This window comes from Protopterus annectens, chromosome 2.part0, assembly GCF_019279795.1.
Source record: "Protopterus annectens isolate FY-2018-M chromosome 2.part0, PAN1.0, whole genome shotgun sequence".
NCBI lineage: Eukaryota > Metazoa > Chordata > Ceratodontiformes > Protopteridae > Protopterus > Protopterus annectens.
In genome coordinates this window covers 1,106,759,686-1,106,779,643 of record NC_056728.1, presented here as the reverse complement: position 1 = coordinate 1,106,779,643, position 19,958 = coordinate 1,106,759,686, and the positions used below count along the sequence as shown (strand labels likewise).

At 41.4% G+C, this 19,958-nt stretch overlaps 1 protein-coding gene across 1 annotated transcript in view; it reads left to right on the top strand.

Moving 5' to 3' along the window:
* ARHGEF38 (Rho guanine nucleotide exchange factor 38) overlaps positions 1-19,958 on the top strand; it is a 627,494-nt gene that overhangs the window by 605,822 nt on the left and 1,714 nt on the right. Inside the window, exons 13-14 of the mRNA XM_044061308.1 lie at positions 16,030-16,274; positions 19,084-19,958. The exon at positions 19,084-19,958 is cut by the window's right edge and continues 1,714 nt beyond it. Coding sequence (XP_043917243.1) covers positions 16,030-16,274; positions 19,084-19,269 — 431 coding nt within the window. The 3' untranslated portion in view covers positions 19,270-19,958. The remainder of the gene's footprint in view (positions 1-16,029; positions 16,275-19,083) is intronic.

Genomic DNA, 19,958 nt, shown 5'->3' with positions numbered 1-19,958 from the left:
TCTTGATTTCTTTTCCCCTCAGTCAAACTATCCCGGCTAACAAAAGAAGTAAGTACAGTTGTGTAAAATCTTACCATAACAGTAGATGTCTTTCTTTTTACTGTTGTAGTATTCATAACATTAGGGATCCCCTGCCTAGGGCAGCCCAACATCCAGCCATTATACCAAAGCCTTAGGTTGCTTTAAGGTACGCTGTACATCACACGTTTGCTCCTCGCATAATGTAGGGCATAAAGGTGATGTCCAGAAGTGTCATCCTCAGAATTGATAGCCCCAGTAGGAATGCCAGTCCAAGAAAAACAAAGAGGTAACCAGTACATCCAGAAGACAAATGGACCAGGGAGAGGAGGGACAGAGTGAATACTGCAACAGTAAAGAGAAGGACATCTACCATTATGGTAAGATTTTACACAACTGTACCATGTCATTCCATTTCACTGTTGCAGTATTCATAATGTTAGGGAGAGTGCCAAAGCTCAGGAAGAAACTTGGGATGAGGAAGGAACAGCAGAGCCCTCTAGGAAACCATGAAGGTTGGCCCTAGCAAAACCATCTGTAGCTCTGGAGATTCCATCAAACTTATACTGCTTGGTAAATGTATGCCCAGAAGTCCCGGTAGCTTCAAGAATAGAGTTAGTATCCAACCCCTTGAAAAAAGCAGCTGAAGAAGCCACAACCTTAGTAGAAAGAGTCTTAACAGAATAAGGAAGGCTCTTAACATGAAAAGAATAAAAAAAAAAAGAAATGGCTTTTCAGGTCCAAGAAGAAATAATCTGCTTGGATAAAGGTAATCCCAAGGACCTTAGATGAAAGGAAACAAAGGGCTGATCAGATTTCCTAATAGTATTAATCTTATCCAAATAAATCTGACTTATCTATGCACATCCAACATGTGCAGCACCTTCTCACTAGCAGATTGTGGAGAAGGGAAAAAAGTGGGTGAATGAACAGACTGATTAAAGGACAACTCATTCACCACCTTAGGCATAAAAGAAGGATTAGTATGCAAGGACACCTGTCCTTGTGAAACACCAAGCAAAGAGGACAAGCCATAATAGCTTGTAGCTCAGACACCCATCTGGCGGAAGTAAGGGCTAACAAAACAACAGTCTTCCAAGAGCAATGTTGCAAGGAAGGTGAAGCTGCAGGCCTAAAAAGAGCCAGAGTTAATTTCTCCAAAACAAAATTAAGATCCCAGGAAGAAGGAAAAGGCTACCTGGCAGGCTTAATATGAAGGACACATTTAAGGAATTGTTTAGCTTCAAATCTAGAAGCTAGAGGAGGACATAAAGGCAGACAAGCAGAGATATCTGATAAGTGGGCCTTAGAAGAATAAGCCAACCCAGCATTGAGCAAGTCACACAGATAAGAGAGAACCAAAGTTACAGCCACAGAAAGTGGATCCAAGTTACAACAAAGACGCCAAACAGAAAACCTCTTCCATTTGGATAAGTAGGATTTCCTAGTATTGGGTTTCTTGGCCTCTTGCAGGACCTTAAGCACATCCTCTGAAAAAAGGTGTCTGTGCAGAATCAAAATCTTATCACCCACAGGGTCAGCTGAATTGTGGACAGGTGGGGATGGATGAGAGATCCCCTTGTCTTGTGTGAGTAGGTCCACCTTGTGACGTAACTTGTGATGACTGACCTTAGCTAGATGCAGAGGAAGAGGGGAACCAATACTCTCTTGGCCAAAAGGGGGTCACCAACAAGATTTTGGGAGGCATCATGTTGAATTTTGAACAGGACTTTTGGAATGAGGGGAAGGGGAGAGAAAGCATAAAGAAACATCCCCTTTTAAGAAAAAGAGAGGGTGTCCACCTTCCACACCAGATGACCCAGGCACAAAACAGAGGAAGTTGTCTGTTCGGAGGGGAGGGAAATAGGTCTATTTGAGTAGTACCCCACTGGAAGACAGTCTCCAGAAACACATCCCTGTGAAGCATCCATTCATGGAATTGAGTTAAGGACCTGATCAGAATGTCTGCCGCAATGTTTTGACTTGAGGGAATGTAAACTGCCTGAAGAGTCACTTGATACTGGACAACAAGATCCCATACCAGGAGTGTTAACCGGCAAAAAAGATAAGATCTGGATCCCCCCCTGTTTGTTTACATACCACATCACTGTGGTATTGTCTGTAAACACCTAGAGAGGTCCTGTGGAGAAAAGAGGATGAAAAGCCTGAAGAGCCATCAGAAGGGCTCTCATTTCTTTGTCACTGATATGATCCTTCTGCTGAAGATGACACCACACCCCACACCCCTTGCACCTTTAGGGAGCCAAAAGCTGCTCCAAATCCCATGTCTGAAGCATCTGTGAACAGCTCCTGAGAGGGAAGAGGGGGGTGGAAAGGGAGCCCTGAATTTAGGGACAACTGCTGGATCCACCAGTGGCGTTTTATCTTGAGACAAGGTAAAAGAGGAACTACAAATTCTAGGGGATGAGCATGTTGAAGGCAAACTGACTTCAGGAATCAATGAAACATCCTCATATGAAGTTTGGCCAGAGGGAGCATGGAGATGGTGGATGCCATTAAACCCAGAGCTCTCAGAAACTCCCTAGCTGTAATGTAGGCCAGAGGAAGAAGGGTTTGAAAGATGGTGATGAGGATCACAGTCTTGGGAGGAGGTAGGAATGCCAGCAAAGGCACATTCTGAATCTTGCAACCCAGAAAAACATGTTCCTGAGAAGGAGTCTGAAAAGACTTTCTGAAATCTTTATAAACAGAAGAAGAGAAATGGCAAAATGGAAATTTTGCAACAGGATCTCTGGAGATGATGCCTGAAACAGAAGGTTGTCAAAGTAAGGAAATACATGCATCCCCGAAATCCTGCAAAAAAGCAATCACAGGAGCAAGGCATTTGGTGAATACCCTTGGGACAGCAGAAAGGCCAATGGCCAAAGCAGAGAACTGAAAATGCCAGGAAGCAACAGAGAAATGTAAACATTTCCTGAAAAGGGGATGGACCGGAATACAGAGATAAGCATCCTTGACATCCAGAGACACTATGCAAGCCTGTGGAAGCAAAAGAGAAAACAAAGTCTGAAGAGACAACATTCAAAAAGAGGGCATCTCAGAAAATTGTTTAGATGAGAGAGGTCTAGCATTGGTCTCTAAGTACTCTCTTTTCTGGGTACTAGAAACATCCTGGAGTAAAATCCCCTCCCCTTTGGGACAAAGGCACCTCTTGAATAGTACCCCGAGTCAAATGGTCACAAAACAGCTTTGGGAAAAAGAAGACTTGTTCCTGAGGGGGCTGGGAAATGCCTATAAAAGGAGGAAGGGATTTTCACAACATGAAATACCCCTGGCAAATAATGGATAGAACCCAGGAATCCTGAGTAATCTGTAGCCAAACTGGAAGAGAGAGAGAGAGAGAGAGAGAGAGGTGAAGAGAAAGAGGAAAGTGGCTTGGAAGAATAGGATAGTCAGACAGCACATGGTTTATCTGGAAAAGAAGACTTCTGAGGCACTGAGGTCTGAGCAGCCTTAGCAGGAGAAGCCCACTCTCTGCCCTTTTTGCCCTTAGGAGGAGGGCAAGATTCCCTCCAAACAAAGGCTGGCTTATTGGGTTAGTTTCTCTAAAATTTAGGCACAGGAGTAACAAACACATGTTTAAGTTCCTGCAAAGCCTTTCCCTTATCCTGAAGGGACTTAAAGATAGCAGCAGCAGCTTCACCAAAAAAGTGTTTATTATCAAGAGGGGCATCCATCAACTTAGCCTTAATATCATTGGGCAAAGGTTGAAGCCAAAGCCAGGAATACCTGCTCATCACTAACCCAAAAGCAGCAGCCCTAGAAGAAGCATCTACTGCACGATAACTACATTGGATGGAATCATGAGCCATCTGGGAGGAAGTCCCCAACAGGGATAGAGCAGAAGTTTTACCCTTAGTGTCTAGAAGATTAGATATACCCTGACAAGCCTGGAATAGGAGAGTCAACAAATACCTGGACATATGGGTCTGATACTTAACAGCCCTAAAAGCCAAGGTAGCTGAGGTATAAACCTTCTTACCTAGTCTTTCTATGGTCCTGCTCTCTTTATTAGAGGGAAGTAATTTGGGTGAAGGAAGCAACTGAGAAGGCTTCTCAGAGGCTACACACACCAATGAGGGGTCTGCAGCAGGACACTTGTACAATAATTTACAGTCCTCAGGCAGCATGTATAACCTGTCAGATTTCTTGGGAGCAAGGCCTGAGAATCTAGAGTTTAGAGGCATTGGAAAATGCATCCAACAAAATAGTCAAAACAGGAGGAACAGAAGAAGGTTTAGAAGATTCCATCTGCAGAAACTCACAATACCGCTTATGAATCTCAGAGATCTGAGCACAATCCCATTTAGAGAACTCCACCATCCTGGAGACTGTGTCCCCAAAAGAAATCTCTTCAAAGGGAGTATCTGGACTGGAAGATTCCTCTTCCTCTGACCCATAGTCCAAAGGAGAAGGAATCTGAGAAGAGTAAGAAAGGGATTCCTCATCCGAATCCAAATCCTCCTAACAGGAAGCCTGTTCTCTGGGTCTTTTAAGGGGAATAGAGGACCAAGGTGGGGGCTGTAACAGAAACTTCCTGAGGAGGTTTCAATGCCATCAAAGCACTAAACAAACCCTGAGTGAAGGCCTGCCACTCACTCTGAGGATCCTTAGGAGCAGGAGAAATTTGTTTAGGTTTTTTTTTGTTTTTTTCTCTAATGGGATGTCTAACTTAGAAAACTTGGAAGGATCTGACCCAGGACAGCACTCAATGATGGTAGTAGGGGTTTCTTTTCTGTCTAAAATCTGAAAGACACCCCTAGGTCCATCAGAAATGATCACCTGTGGTTCCCTCTGAGTGTCCGAAACGGACATCTGCAAAATGCGTTTGTCCGACAAGGCAAAACAGACACTGTCCATGATGGTTTTTATGGGGAATCTGTCTGCCACATTGGCATTTACCCTTCTTGGATGACATGAAACCTCACAAGCAATAAGATGAAAAGACAAGTAAAGAGGAACCCCAATGGGGCACTTATCTTCAACAGCTCAGTGAAACCAGCAACAGTACATAGGTGTTCACACCAACGATCAAGAGATGGTGTTCTGATTGGGGGCAAAGAAGTTCTGAGGATGCTATGTTAAGATGTCTCCTTTATGCCCTATGTAACATGGGGAGAATACATGTGACATACAGCATACCTTAAAGCAACCTAAGGTTTTGGTATACTGGCTGGACGTCGGGCTGTCCTAGGTGAGGATCCCTAATGTTATGAATACTGCAACAGTGAAATGAAAGGACATCTAAAATCACATTCCCATACAGCAACAACAAAAATGTCTTGAAACATTCCTAAACTGCTTTTTTTGCCAGAAGCAGTCTCCCCCCTGCACCTCCAACAATGTGGGACAATCCCCCACACTCCCAATCTTTGTGTATACCAACTCTGATATCACACAAACTCAGAGAAAAGGCAAAAATTAAAAGATAGTTTTTTTTACACCTTTTCCTGTTAGAAATTTCACAAAGCCAAAACTGAAAGTACAGCATCTGTGACAAAGCCAGTTCTAAAATACTGAAATGTCTGCTATAGGAGTCCAAAATCTTTCTCCTGTGACATTTTCAGACTTGATAAAACACCAAAGAATTACACATAAAGTCCCTCCTAGCCATGCAGTTTTACCAGCAACCAACACACTTCTGTGCCTTCATATTTGCATCTAAGCCAGATGGGTAATTGTAACCATCATTTTCACATAGAAGAAAAGTACTCCCACAGATGAATTTAAGTGAAAGGCTTAAATATTTACATAAAATCCAAATAAAATGTATCTCATTACCTGTACATTTGTCATTATGTTTACATTATGATATATATATATATATGGGTCTAGGACTATTCACTGAAAGCACATTTCACTGAAGTCAAATGACTGTGCACAAATCACTGAAAGCTCAATTCACTGAAGCACATTTCACTGAAAGTTATATATGGCCTTTTCCCCACTGTAGTGCGACCCTGGAGTTAGTATATATAGTAGGGGGGGCACCCCTCACATTGGGGGGTGTGGGGTAGCGTAGCCCCCCACATAATTTGGATTTATATTATGTTCAGAAAAGAGTAATTTATTGGAATTGCACGTATTCATGTATATAGTTCAAAATATTTAAAATAGGTGGGAGGCTATGCCCCCCACATCCCCCAATGTAGGGGTGGTGCCCCCCACACCCCCCTTACTATATATACTAACTCCAGGGTCGCACTACAGTAGGGAAAAGGCCATATATAACTTTCAGTGAATTGTGCACAGTCAAATGTGTTTCTGTGAAATGTGCTTTCAGTGAATAGTCCTAGACCCATATATATATATATATATATATATATATATATATATATATATATATATATATATATATATATTATATATATATATACACACACACACACACACACACACACACACACACACACTAAGTAAATGCCAGAAAAAGAACATGATAGTGTACAGAGAAAATACAATCAGTACTCCTGATAATTAAATATAATGAAAGCTGTACTGTACGTACATTTTGGATAACTATAGAAAATTAATATAGATGTCCATATTTAGTCACTTTTCTAGGTAGAGTAACACTGCACAGTTGTCACATGGAAGTCAGTCTTAAAAAAATGATAACGTACTTTATGCACATTGCGACTGAAATATTAATCATGCAAATGGCATGCACACAGATTACCTCAATTCACACTAAACAAGTGACAACAGCAATATTTGAGAGAAATTAAATCTTGAAAAAATATATAATCAGGTCTTATATTCTGTTCTCACCAAACCTAATCCTGGGATAATTCCACCCAGCATTGTTCTTGTAAACTACCTTTTCTTTCAGGACTAAGAAATTTGTATGACAAAAGGACAGTTGAACAAATGCTTATTTTTTTCACAATGCTGTTGCCTTCAGATACAAAATTCCCAGCTTATAGTTTTGGAAGACTTAGGTCTGTGCTCTCTACATGGGGAAATTCTTGCTTTGTCATATTCTTATGTATCTTTCTCATCGTCAGACTGTTTCTGCAGTGTCAACAAACTACAGCCAGCACTGTGAAATGTTTACTCACAGCAGCTCTCTCCCATTAGATAACTGCTTGCACTTCGGCATTTGCTCTGTCACACTAAGTGAAAATACAAAAAGATTGTGGCAATGCAGCTGCTACCAGATGGGATTCTGTACTCTAATACATAGGTTCATAGGTATATACTAGGATAGCTGCCTTTGTGGGCCATTTTAAGCGTAGGCAGTGCTGGGGTGTCACTTCACAAGTGACACCCGTGGTCAATAATTATATATTACCCCTAGTGATAATAACTGAGATCATACCATAGATAATGCATTTCATAATACATTTCTGTGATTACACAGATGAGTTGTACTCCTTATCAGTCTGCATTAAATCTATATTAAACAGACTCAAAGTCACATACCTTGTAGTCATCTAACAGGTTAATAGGTATGTGCAGAGGAGATGCCACTCCTAGAAAAAAATCAAATATGAATACAGTAAATGATGCCTTCTAACACTGGCAATTTGCAGTCCTTTCACTTTAGGCTTCCAGCCTGGCTATCTTTTCATATTACTCCAACAGGAAGTACCAACAACCTAAAAATAAATAATGAGGCTAGGCCTGGTCACTTCTTGTCAGGAGGGAGCTGTGGAGAAAGTGTGTTTGTATACAATCCTTTTGGAGACCAGGACTCACACAGATGGGGGAGGTGGAGGCAGAGGCCCTTCATTATATCATAAAGGCACTAAACATGCCAGCCTCTTTAGCATGCCAGGGTATGTGCAGGGGAGATAGGACTAAAAATACAAAATCACAATATCCAGCATGCAGATAATGGCTCCCCACAACTGGCTAGCATGATCCTTGCCCCTGTGAATAAATAAGCTAAAGAGCTATCAATCAGTGGAACGAATGGGTCTGTAGAGCAGTCAGTAATGCCAGAATTAGATGATCAGTGTGAACTAGGTAATGAATGCATGCATTCTGAGCACAGGTAACTGGAAACACTTTAAGTCAATTTGGCTATACTCCGTAGTCCACTAAATTATAAAATCAGGCAGTACAGCATCGCAGGAGTAGGGACAAGTGGCCCTTTTGATGTATTTGCTTTTATTCATTTTTATGCAACACATTATAGCACTGGGCTTTGTCTTTTTGTGCATCTCATATAGAGCCCACTTAAAATGCAACCACATTTCTTTATTTATTTACTTTGTGTTAACCAGGTCAGCCCTACTGGGCAGAGCCCATTTTCAGAGGGGACCAGAGGGAAATATAAACATTTTGTCAGGAAAATGTAAGATATATACAAAAACTGATATAGAAAGTTAGCAAGAGTCATCTTACTAATACAAAACACAACACTTTGGAAGGAAATATATCGCAATATACAATAAGTGAAGCAATGAAATAATAATTGACAGCAGGTAGTGCTGATAAATAATAAGGAAAACAACGAGAGGTTTAAGTGAAATGTAAAGTTAGAATGGGAAGGAATTAACAGGACTAGAGGAGATGTGTAGTTGCTTCAGGGAACTAATCTAAGGGGGCGGCGAAAGCCAACACATTCTGGCTAGGCTTATAAATGCCTTCGGGCAGATAGCCTAGTACCTACCTATGAACCTATTAAGTGATATGGTGCCAGGAGAATAAAAGTAGAAAGGCTTATAATAAAAAGCAGAAATACTAGGGTATGTGGGAAAATGTAAGTTTTATGCAAGATGAAACTGGAGGAGCAGTAAATGTATAAATAAAGGTCACATTTTATCAGAGAAAAATAACAGCAGGTGAAAGATGTTAGGTAATTCCGCATTTTGAACAAGATATGATAGTAAGGAGATAAGATTTACCAGACTTTTTGAAGTAAACTTACTGACATCATACAGTTCCAGAGGCAATGACTTCCACAGTGTGGCTGAGAAATATCTAGGAATGTGGTCACCTAGTTTGTTGGATGTGTGAATCACATATAAAATATTTTTGCATATAGAGCAAAGTGATCTACCTGCATTGCAGTGGTGCAGGAAGGAAGGAATATTAGATGGGACATAAGCAGTCACACTGCAGTTTATGAATGAATGTAAAATGGACGTAGTTAAGTCAATCTGAGAGCAGCAACCAACCAAGTTTGTGGAGTAAGTTATACCTATGCAGGCTATCGAAAGGCTGTGTGACATATTTTGCTATTTTGTAATAAGCAGATTCAAGTTTGTGAAAGAGTGTCTTGCTTAAGCTGACAGTGGCTTCAGTGTCATAAACAAACTTTGGTATTAGATGTTCATTGTGTTACACTGCTGCAGTCATCACACTTGGGTTATCCTGCCATCAGGCCGTCCTGCAGTCGGCCAGAGTTCCAAAGTCTTGGTCTGGCGTCAGTTGCTGTCGCTTCTTCCCTGACGTCAGTGCGCCAGGGGTATATAAGAGGCATCCGATGCCATTTTCCCCAGTCTTTCTTGCCGCGCGGTGCCCGAAGCAGAAGCAGTTGGCAAGTGCCGGTCGGCCGACTCCTGAGATTTTCAATTCGAATTTCAGACCGAAGTCTTCAATAAAGCTAAGTACCCCATTGGGGAACCTTTTCTTGCCTCAGTCTGATGTCAGAAAAAGTTAACAAGTGTATTTCTTGTGGGAACCAAATACCTCATAAGGACTTTCATTCTTATTGTATTCCTTGCCTAGGCCCAGACCACGATGTCACAGGTTGTCGGTTTTGTGCTAGGTTTAATAAACGAACTATTAAACGTCGGTTTGATTTCACCCATTACTTTGGTAGGAAATTTAATTATACCATGCCGTCGGAGCAACCGACGACTGGCATGCATAAAAAACGCAAGGATAAGGACAGGCAGCCAAGACCCAAACCAGACTCCGAGGCCTCTGCTGGGCCAGTGGCCGGTTCTCCGGTTTTCAGTGAGGCGCCTACGCAGCCCCTGTCGACCGCTGACTTAGAACCTCAGACAGCCTCCGACTCCCAAGCAGAGATTACTAGGCCACCGTAGCCTTCATCCTTAGCCCCTTCCGACTCCAGAGCAGAAGGAGATTCCGGTGCAGCTGAAACGCCTTCTGTTGCAGAAGGTGTCTTCAGACTGACTACACTCACCATCAAATCTTATGCTAAGCTGAAATCTCCTTTAAAAACAAAAAAGACTGTACAGCAGTCTCCAGTACAAGGCCCCATGCCTAAGAAACAGATGCTTAAGATGGCTGAAGATTTCATTACCCTAATCAGGGATTCCCCTCCCCCTCCTGATAAAAGGCCAAGACAAGAGGAGGATTACGCTTCCTCTGACCAGGTCTCTATTTCCTCAGATTCTTCTGAGGAACAGGAATACTCTTTTCCCCCTTATGAAGACTCTGATGCTGAAGAGTCTATTCCCTCAGCCTCTCCCCCAGAAGACTACTCCTTTGGGGAAACTTTACATACCATGAGGGAACATTTCCACTGGGAAGGCCAGGATTACTCTGATTCTAAGAAAAGGCTCCGAGAGTTCCTTTTACTTCCCCAGCACAGACCGCTTGCTATCCCTCCTGTGTTAGACATTGTGGATGATGTTTACTTAGAATTTAGCCTTAACCCAGACTCTCTACATCCTGCACCAGCCAAACCAGACAGATATTACAGAGTCCCTGACTCACACAAATTCCTACATAAAAGCCCTGTTGCTGATCCAGAAACCATTTCCCAGGGTCCCAAAGGGGATAAGGCCTCTATTGCTAAAACTCCAGTACCCTCTGAAAGGGATTCCAGAGCACTAGACAGATGGGGAAAGAAAGTATATACCTCAGCTACTGTAGCGATGAGGGCCTTAAATTGCCAGTTTCACATGCTGAAATATCAGCAATACCTGATGTCTCAATTAAAACAAAAAATGAACACACATTCAGAGCAGCCTGATTTCAAGGAAAGGCAAGATTTGTTGCATGCAGCTGAACAAGTGGGAAAACATACTTTACAATGTGGATTTGATTCATTGGAGGCTTCCTGTAGAGCAGCAGTGACTGGGTCTGTCATATGTAGACATGCTTGATTAAAAGAACAAACCCTACCTGATCATGTTAAAGCAAAGTTATTGGATGCACCTTTACAGCAGGATGTTTTATTTGGTGTAAAAGCAGAAGAGGTTTTAAAGAAAATGGAGGATAAGGCAAAATCTATGCAGACGGTCAAGGTTTTTTTACAGGTTCAAACCCCTCGTTTCAGCAGAAACTGGCCAACAAAAAACTGGTCCTTTCCAGTTACTGACAGACCACAGAGGGGCAAATACAGACGCCCAAGGGGCAGAGGCAGTCACAAGGCCCTTACAAGCCTCGCCAATGGGGTGCCACAACCCAGAAAGGAGGAGAAGACAGGACCCAAACTTACAGAAGACAGACACAATGACTTAACCCTCAGACTGCCAAGCAAATCTCTCTTGGCAGCTCCCTTGGGAGGAAAATTAGCACTCTTTGCAGACAACTGGCACATCATTACAAAAGACAAATGGGTCCTAAATATTGTCTCAGAAGGATACAGATTCCACTTTTACACTTTGCCAAGGATAAAAGGAATGCCAAACCTGCCACCAAATCAATGGGCAGAGGCTCAAAAACAAATCACAGCTCTCATGGACATGAGAGCCATTCAACAGGTACCTGCACAAGAGCAAGGACAAGGATTTTACTCAAGACTTTTTCTAATCCCCAAAAAGGGCAAAGCCTGGAGACCGATTCTGGACCTTTCAATTCTAAACACTTATCTGCAAGTACCCAAATTCAAGATGCTAACACTACAGCAGCTTCTTCCCATGCTGGGCAAGAAATCTTGGCTAGTAACATTGGACCTCAAGGAGGCATACCTGCATGTCCCTATCAGACAAAATTGCAGAAGATACCTCCGATTTATTGCAGGTTCAACTCATTATCAATTCTCTGCACTGCCCTTTGGCTTATCTACTGCGCCCAGGGTCTTCACAAAATGTCTGGCACCAGTAATTGCATACTGCAGACAAAGAGGAATTCAAATATGTCCATACCTGGATGACTGCCTTATTCAAGCAGAAAGCAAGGACATTCTCTTGAAGCATCTGGCATTTGTCAAGCATCTCTTAAGTTGCCTAGGGTACACAGTAAATGAAAAGAAATCAAAACTAGTGCCCTCACAAAACATAATATTCCTGGGTGCCAGCTTAAATACAACGGCCCAGATGGCTTATCTCATGCCAGACAAGCAAGAACAGCTGACTCAATACTTCAAAATGATGGCAACAAAGACCCAACTCCCTGCAAGAGAAATTCTGCAGGCCTTGGGATTCTTGGCATCTTGCATACTACTAATACCATTTGCAAAACTGCATATGAGGAAATTATAATGGTACCTGAAAAGCATATGGACTCAACACAGCCACAGCTTGGAAACAATGATACCACTCATTCCTTGCCTTCAACAGGAGTTTCTATGGTGGGCTCAGGCATGTCACCTCAACAAGGGTCAGCCTTTTACCTTGCCCACAGCCAGGCAAACTATAACAACAGATGCATCGGACTATGCCTGGGGAGCACACATGGCAGGACAGTGCATTCCGGGCAAATGGTCTGCAGATCAAAGGCATCTGCATATCAATCAAAAAGAAATGCTAGCTGTACAGAATGCCCTAACAGCTTTCAAGGACCTCCTACATCCAGGACAACTCCTAATAAAGACGGACAACACCACAGTAATGTGGTACATAAACAAGCAAGGGAGCACTCACTTCTACCCGCTATGCAGACAAGCAATGACCTTGTGGAACATAGCACTGACCTACCAAGTTCACCTACAAGCACAATTCCTGCCAGGAAAGAAAAACACATTGGCAGATGACCTAAGCAGAACCATCATGGATCTGCATGAGTGGAAACTAGATCCACAGGTATTTGCAATGATAATTCATAAATGGGGACGCCCAGACATAGATCTGTTCGCCAACCCCCAAAACTACCAACTTCAAAAATTTTGCACAAGGACATTCCACCCACTAGCTTGGAAAGTGGACGCCCTCTCATTCAGTTGGAAAACATTGACAGTTTATGCCTTTCCTCCACTGCCTCTTCTAGAAAAGGTGGTGCTGAAAGCCAGATTAGAGAGGCCACAAATGATTCTCATTGCTCCAGACTGGCTGTGCCAGCACTGGTATCCAATACTAAGGAACATGGCCCATGGCCCACCATGGATTTTGCCTCAAATTCCTCACCTGCTCACTCAGCAAAACAATCAGATTCTACACAGCCAGCTCAAGGCTTTAAATCTGGCTGCATGGCAAATAACCTAAACAACCAGCCAACACTTCTCTCTAAAGCTGTTATGGATGTCATTCTGGAGGCCAGGAGGCCCAGCAACAGGAAAGCCTATTCAGACAAATGGAAAAGATTTTGCGCCTGGAACCAGGCTAAAGGACAAAATCCCCTTGTTCCAAACATTCCTCAGATTCTACAATATTTAACTGAGATGTTGCACAAAGGACTTTCTTTTTCATCTATTAAGATCCACGCCTCAGTGATTTCAGCTCAATACAACACAGGTCCTCCTTTATTTTCTCATCCACTGCTAAGACAGTACCTCAGAGGGGCTAAGAACATAAGACCGCCCAGGGGAGCACCAACACCTACTGGGGACCTCAACTTTGTTCTGGAAAAGCTTACACTGCCACCCTTTGAACCAGCTTTTACAGCTGATTTACAGTTTCTATCATGGAAAACTGCCCTGCTGCTAGCAATAACCTCAGCTTGAAGAGTCTCAGAGCTACAGGCCCTAATGGCAGTGGAGCCTTTCCTAATTTTTCATCAAGACAGAGTCGCTCTATGAACCAACCCTTCCTTTATGCCAAAGGTGGTATCCAGTGTGGCCCTGAACCAAACCATTCATTTACCCACCTTTTTCCTAAACCCCCAGAACAAAGGAGAAAGGCTCCTGCACTCTTGGGACGTTCATACAGGCAATTACGTTACTACTTGGATAAAACTAAGACTTTCAGAAAAAATGACCAGCTCTTTGTATCTTATGCTGCAGGATCACAAGGAAAAGCTATCTCCAAACAGACCATTTCAAAATGGATAGGACATTGTATCCGTTTCTGCTACACACACCATGGGAAACCTGTACCTGGTAACATTAGGCCCCATTCCACCAGGGCTACAGCTACATCAACAGCCTTTCTCAGGGGGGTACCAACCAAGGATATTTTGGAGGCTGCAACTTGGAGTTCAGTGCACACCTTCACCAAGCACTACCACTTACCTCTATACTCTAAAACCAGAGCTGGCTTTGCCACTGCAGTTCTGCAGGGCCTTCTAGCCTCTCCAAACCCTGTTTAGCTCCACCACCCATCCTTAACTTTGGGATTCAACCCAAGTGTGATGACTGCAGCAGTGTAACATGATGAACATAGTACAGTTTTGTACCTACCATAAATGTAGATGTTCTAGTGTTCACACTGCTGCAGTCCAGGTTACCCTCCCCTCCATCCCCTCTCACCTAGCTGAATTTTTCTATACTTCTCTATCTGGTACAACCTTTGTGGTGTATTTGCTTGTAACTGAAGGTATACCTTGTATTTCCTTTATTTGTTTTATTGGCAATATGTATTGCCCACCTACTTGGGGGCACCTTACATCAGGGGCAAGAAAAACTAAAGAAAATGGCATTGGATGCCTTTTATATACCCCTGGCGCACTGACGTCAGGGAAGAAGCGACAGCAACTGACGCCGGACCAAGACTTTGGAACTCTGGCCGACTGTAGGACCGCCTGACAGCAGGATAACCCAAGTGTGATGACTGCAGCAGTGTGAACACTCGAACATCTACATTTATGGTTGGTACAAAACTGTACTTTGTGCCTTGGCAAAGGTTATACGTGAAGCTGGAGTTAGTCAATATTTAGGCAATAAAGAGCTCCTAGTCTTTTGTGAAAGTGTCGGGTTATATTATTAGCATGTTCTGTGAAGGAGAGCTTACTGTTAAATTATCAGACTCAGGTTCTTGTATTGCTCCACTATTTGGACTGGGGCATGCTTTAAAAGGATGCCAAAAGAAAAGACAGACATAGTTTTTAAGCCAAAAAGTCACATTTTGTTTTATTTTCATTTAACAAGCATTTCAAAGCTATGAAACCAGTGTAGTAGTGTATGGACTGACTTTTGCATACATGTGGTGACTTCAGCTAGATCAGATGCATATCTGCAAGTATACATGTTTGTTTTATGTTGTGTCTTTCGGCTTTTCTCGGTTAGGGGTCGCCATAGCGGAACTCCAGTCTGCTAATGATTGGCAGTAGATTTTTATGTGCCGAGTTGCCGGCCCTGACGCACAACCTTCAACGAAGGTACGCCCATTCACGCATGTCTCCACACAGAAGACGCTCTAACTGAGAATCGAACAGGACAACGTCGTACTGTGAGGCAACAATGCTACCGGAGCACCACTACCGCAGTTACGTGTTTGTTCTATGTATGTATCTAAATAGTTAGATAGTGATACATACATACAGTACATATACAGAAAAAACAAATGATAGATAACTAGATAGACTCCCCATGCCTTAATGCTGGTTCTTTCTTTTTTTTGTGTGTGTGTATTTGGAAATATGGACTTTACTTGCTTCATTTCTACCATAAGAAATATGTTAAACAAAGTTTGGTGGTTGGTAAATATTTTCTGCACCTAGGAATTCTAAATTGGATTTCCCTGATAGTAGCACAGTGCTTTTTTGAACTGCAAAACAGAATCATAGAAGTTTCAGAACCATCAGGGAGTAGTGTGATGGTTTAGTGTATTTATTTTCAGTGCAGATTGAGAAGTTTGATTATGGTTGAATAGTGCAAAATTATTTTGTTTTATTCTTAAAATATGGGGCTGCCCGTGATCAAGCAGGAATGTATCATTATTTCAAGTAGTTATGTTACATTTTTATAGTATTATAAATTGGCATATTGGTACTGACCTGTCTCTCCAACTATCTCATTTTATTTCACAGTTGTTCAAGGGTATGTGTATTCTTCATTTCTGAAGCCATACAATCCTGTAAAGGTACAAAATGGGATGCTGGACAACAGCTTGTGTGGAGAAGATTATGACAACATCAGTCTTTTTGTTCCTACACGAGACATCAGTAATGGAAGTATTCGAAGTGACAGCAGCTCTTCAGTTAGTGAACTTTGTGACAAATCAGATGTGGAGAGCAGTGAAAGTGAACATTCTAAGGACATCAATGACCAACAGGTAAAAGGTTATTTCCTGCAGAAAATATCAAATCAACAGAAACAAACACTGAAAGTAAGACAGATTTTGAAAATATTCATATTCACAACTGTTATACTATTTAGTCCTTACTGCTTTTTGTAATATATTTTGTTTATTCTGTAAAGAAACTTATACCTCTGAATTTTGGGAATAAGCTATTTAGGGTTGCAGCTTCTGATGACCTTAGCCAAAAGTGCCCCCCAGTATCTGGCCCATTCATAAGTGTCCCCTTTGCTGGTTGCCTTGATCCTGCATTTTATTATTTATTTATTTACATTTGTTAACCAGGGAAGATAGGTGATTCAAGTGGACAAATTTCAGGCCAGCCCAGACAGTAAATAGTCATAACAGTAATTAACAAGTGTTATACTGATGTGGTACAATATACAAAGCCATCACTCCATACCTTTTCTGGGTTTCATAACCCCCTTAAGAGGAAATATACTTAGCCTATTTTTTTTAATTTCTCCAAGCCTTTTGGGTTTCTAATTTTTATCCTATTTTTTAATTTCTCCAAGTCTTTTGAGTTTCTAATACCATGACGAGAATGGACCCCATTCCTAAGTCAAAGTACAATTAAAGTTCATGAAATTAATATTGTTTCAATATTTGATGTCAGCCAGAAGTACTATTCGCAGAAGCGGCAATGTGCCCAGTAATGACTCCTTCTGCAATTCGTACGGAGTTACATGTGTTGGTAACATATCTAAATATGATTGTAGATTCTTTTTTATAAGACCCGTTGCTCCTACTACTATTGGAACTGCCTGGGAATCATTCTTCCACATTGCTCTTGTTTCTGACACTGACAATAATAATTCCTGGAACATCGAAATGAGGGTACTGATGTGTAGTTAGTTGCAGCACCAGTAACGTACCTGTAAGTATGCCCCTGTCTTCATGGTACTGCAATACTGGAGTTGGTATATTTAATTTCCAGGGGGTGTGGGGAGTGCAGGGGTACTTGCCCCCCCCCCTGCAAAAATGGTGTTATTTAATTATAATTCTGTTTAAATTTCTTTTTGGAGTCCTGTTTCTTTAAGAACATGTAGAGTTATGGGAAGATGTAATAGAGGATGTTCTGTGCGGGGTGTAGGGTGAGTTAATTATTAATTTACATGATCGGACAGTTGTGGTGAGCTTATTGTACCATTTTTATTTGGCAGGTTGGCTAAATATATTTGGGAAGTGTGTTCAATGTTTCAGCATTCAATGTTGTCAGCTTTCGATTATGTGCATGTTCGGCAAACTCATCTTGATGAAACAGGTTTCAACGATGTCAGATTTCTCTGATCTGAAGTAGACCCATATATATACACACAGACACATATATATATATATATATTTTAACCTTTAAGTGCATTTAACGCTGTACCAACCCTCCATCCCTTTCTTCTCCCACACCCTTTCTTCACGTGTCCCATGCTCTCCTGAATGCCTCCATGGATTCCCTCTATACCACCTATTCTAACAGCCAGTTCCTTACATCCCCTAATCTGACATGATACTGTGTACTCATATCAAGTCCCCTAATCTGACATGATATTGTGCACTCGTATCACTTCCCCTAATGTATTCTGGTGCTTACAAGAACTCCAGATCTCAAGTCTCTGACCATGTAGAATTTTTAGTTAAATTGGTACACCCACAGAGATATTGCTTACATTGCTACGAGTGTCCGACATCACAATAAAGTTCACTTACTTATGGTCACATAATATTCATGTGAAGGCTGATGGTATTCAGGTCTAAGTCCCCCAACACTGTAAAAGTATAACTATGATGCTGCGCTGCCTCTCCTAGTGCAGTTACATTTATAGTTCACTTCTGTATCAGTCTAACTAGTCATCTTTGTCTACATCATGCACTGTGCTTTTGGCTGTTTTCTCTGTATAAGTCTTTGAGTCTGTCAATGATCACAGTGTCTTTATGCTACAAATGCTACCTCTGCTTACTGTTCATAAGTATTAATAGTATGCTGCTGTCTAACTTACATTAAAGATGATTAAGTATAGTGCATATAGTGAAGCTAAGGATATTTGAAGGATAAATAAAAAGAAAAGAGTTTATAGTTCTGATACTTGATATGACCTTCAAGGAGAGATGTGTTCTACCGCACTGTACAGATTCATATCACACAGGGCCTTCTGTGAAGCAGCTTATCATAGTCATGGGATTTTCCTAAAAGATGGAGAATCCGGGTGCTACTGTAAAAGTAATTTTAGCTGGTTTTGCTTCAGGTTTCCTTCATGTCTTTGGTATAAAAGCTTCTACTACTCTGAGTTATTATTACTAATTCCAGAATATATCTCCTCAGTTTAACATTTAGGGTAATGAGTACACAGAAGAACACCCTACTGAGAGGAATGGGACTCAAGTTTGCATCTTTGTTTATTAGTTGTCATGTTTTACAAAGTCTTAATGTAGACATCTTGTTAACAATATGGGTCCTGCTGCCCACTAAACATGAGCAGCTTGAAAATAAGGCAAATGTCTAGCTGGAAATGTTTCTGCTTTGCCATGTCAGTCAAATGCTCATGTTGTTAAAAAGTTATCCAGTATTATTACTACATGTATTATGATTTCAAGTACACAGGAATTGTAGATAAAATGTATTGTCATGTAAAAGCATTTTGATGTAGCTAAGTAGTTTGCAATTTTCTACATTTCCAGTGGATGACTTCTGCACTGTTATTGTTGGCCTGTTGAAAACTAATTTTTATTTGTGTCACTTGTACAGTATGCTTTAGAAATCTGTTAACTCTCACCTTTGTCACTTTACCTTTAGTACTACTATGCTGTGTATGCATTCCAAGCAAGGACTCACCAGGAACTCACCTTGCAAGAGTACCAGAAAGTCCGCATCCTGCACTTCTCTGACCTTAGTGGAAACAAGGAATGGTGGTTGGCAGAAACCAATGGACAGAAGGGATATGTTCCTGCTAACTACCTTGCAAAGATGACCTATGCATAGCTTCTGACCAGGCAAATTAATTTATTCCACAAAATGAAGTAATTGTTTCTGCAGTGCTAATTTGCACACTCACTAGGCGGATCCTAGACTGAAGATAAGCAAACTGTCCAAAGGCTTTCCCTGCATTGCACAAGCCAGCAGATGTTTTTAGACTGTTTGCAGCTATGTTCCACTAGACAATGGATTACTTGGTGAAAATTATCGTCAAGTACTGTACTTTAGAGGTTATATACTTACGGTTAATGCATCTTGTTGCAATTTATCATCTTTTCTCCCAACTTTGTTTTCCAATGATTAGCTGAAAAAAAAGAATCTGTCACACTGGACTTTACTATTCTGTCTGGATTCTCTCCTCAGTTTGTGCCTTAAATTCAAAGTGTTTTTTGAACCGCGACAACCACAACAGGTATTCAAACTTTAGTTAGGACAGTTGACTTAATATTTGGTCACCAAAGGTGAAGCCTACTATTGGGCAGATCTGTCTGCAGACTTTTTTTATTATAATTTGAAATATGAAGTTTGTTGCCAAGTTGAAAATCTTTCTGTGCTTTTCAACTTTGATAATATTGAAGTAATTTATTCATGAATTCACAAATTCAGCACTTTAGCAGACAATGGTCGCCCAGCACCGTGCAGATATTTGACCACTGAGATCTATGTATGCCTACTTTGTTTTATTTTTGGATAAC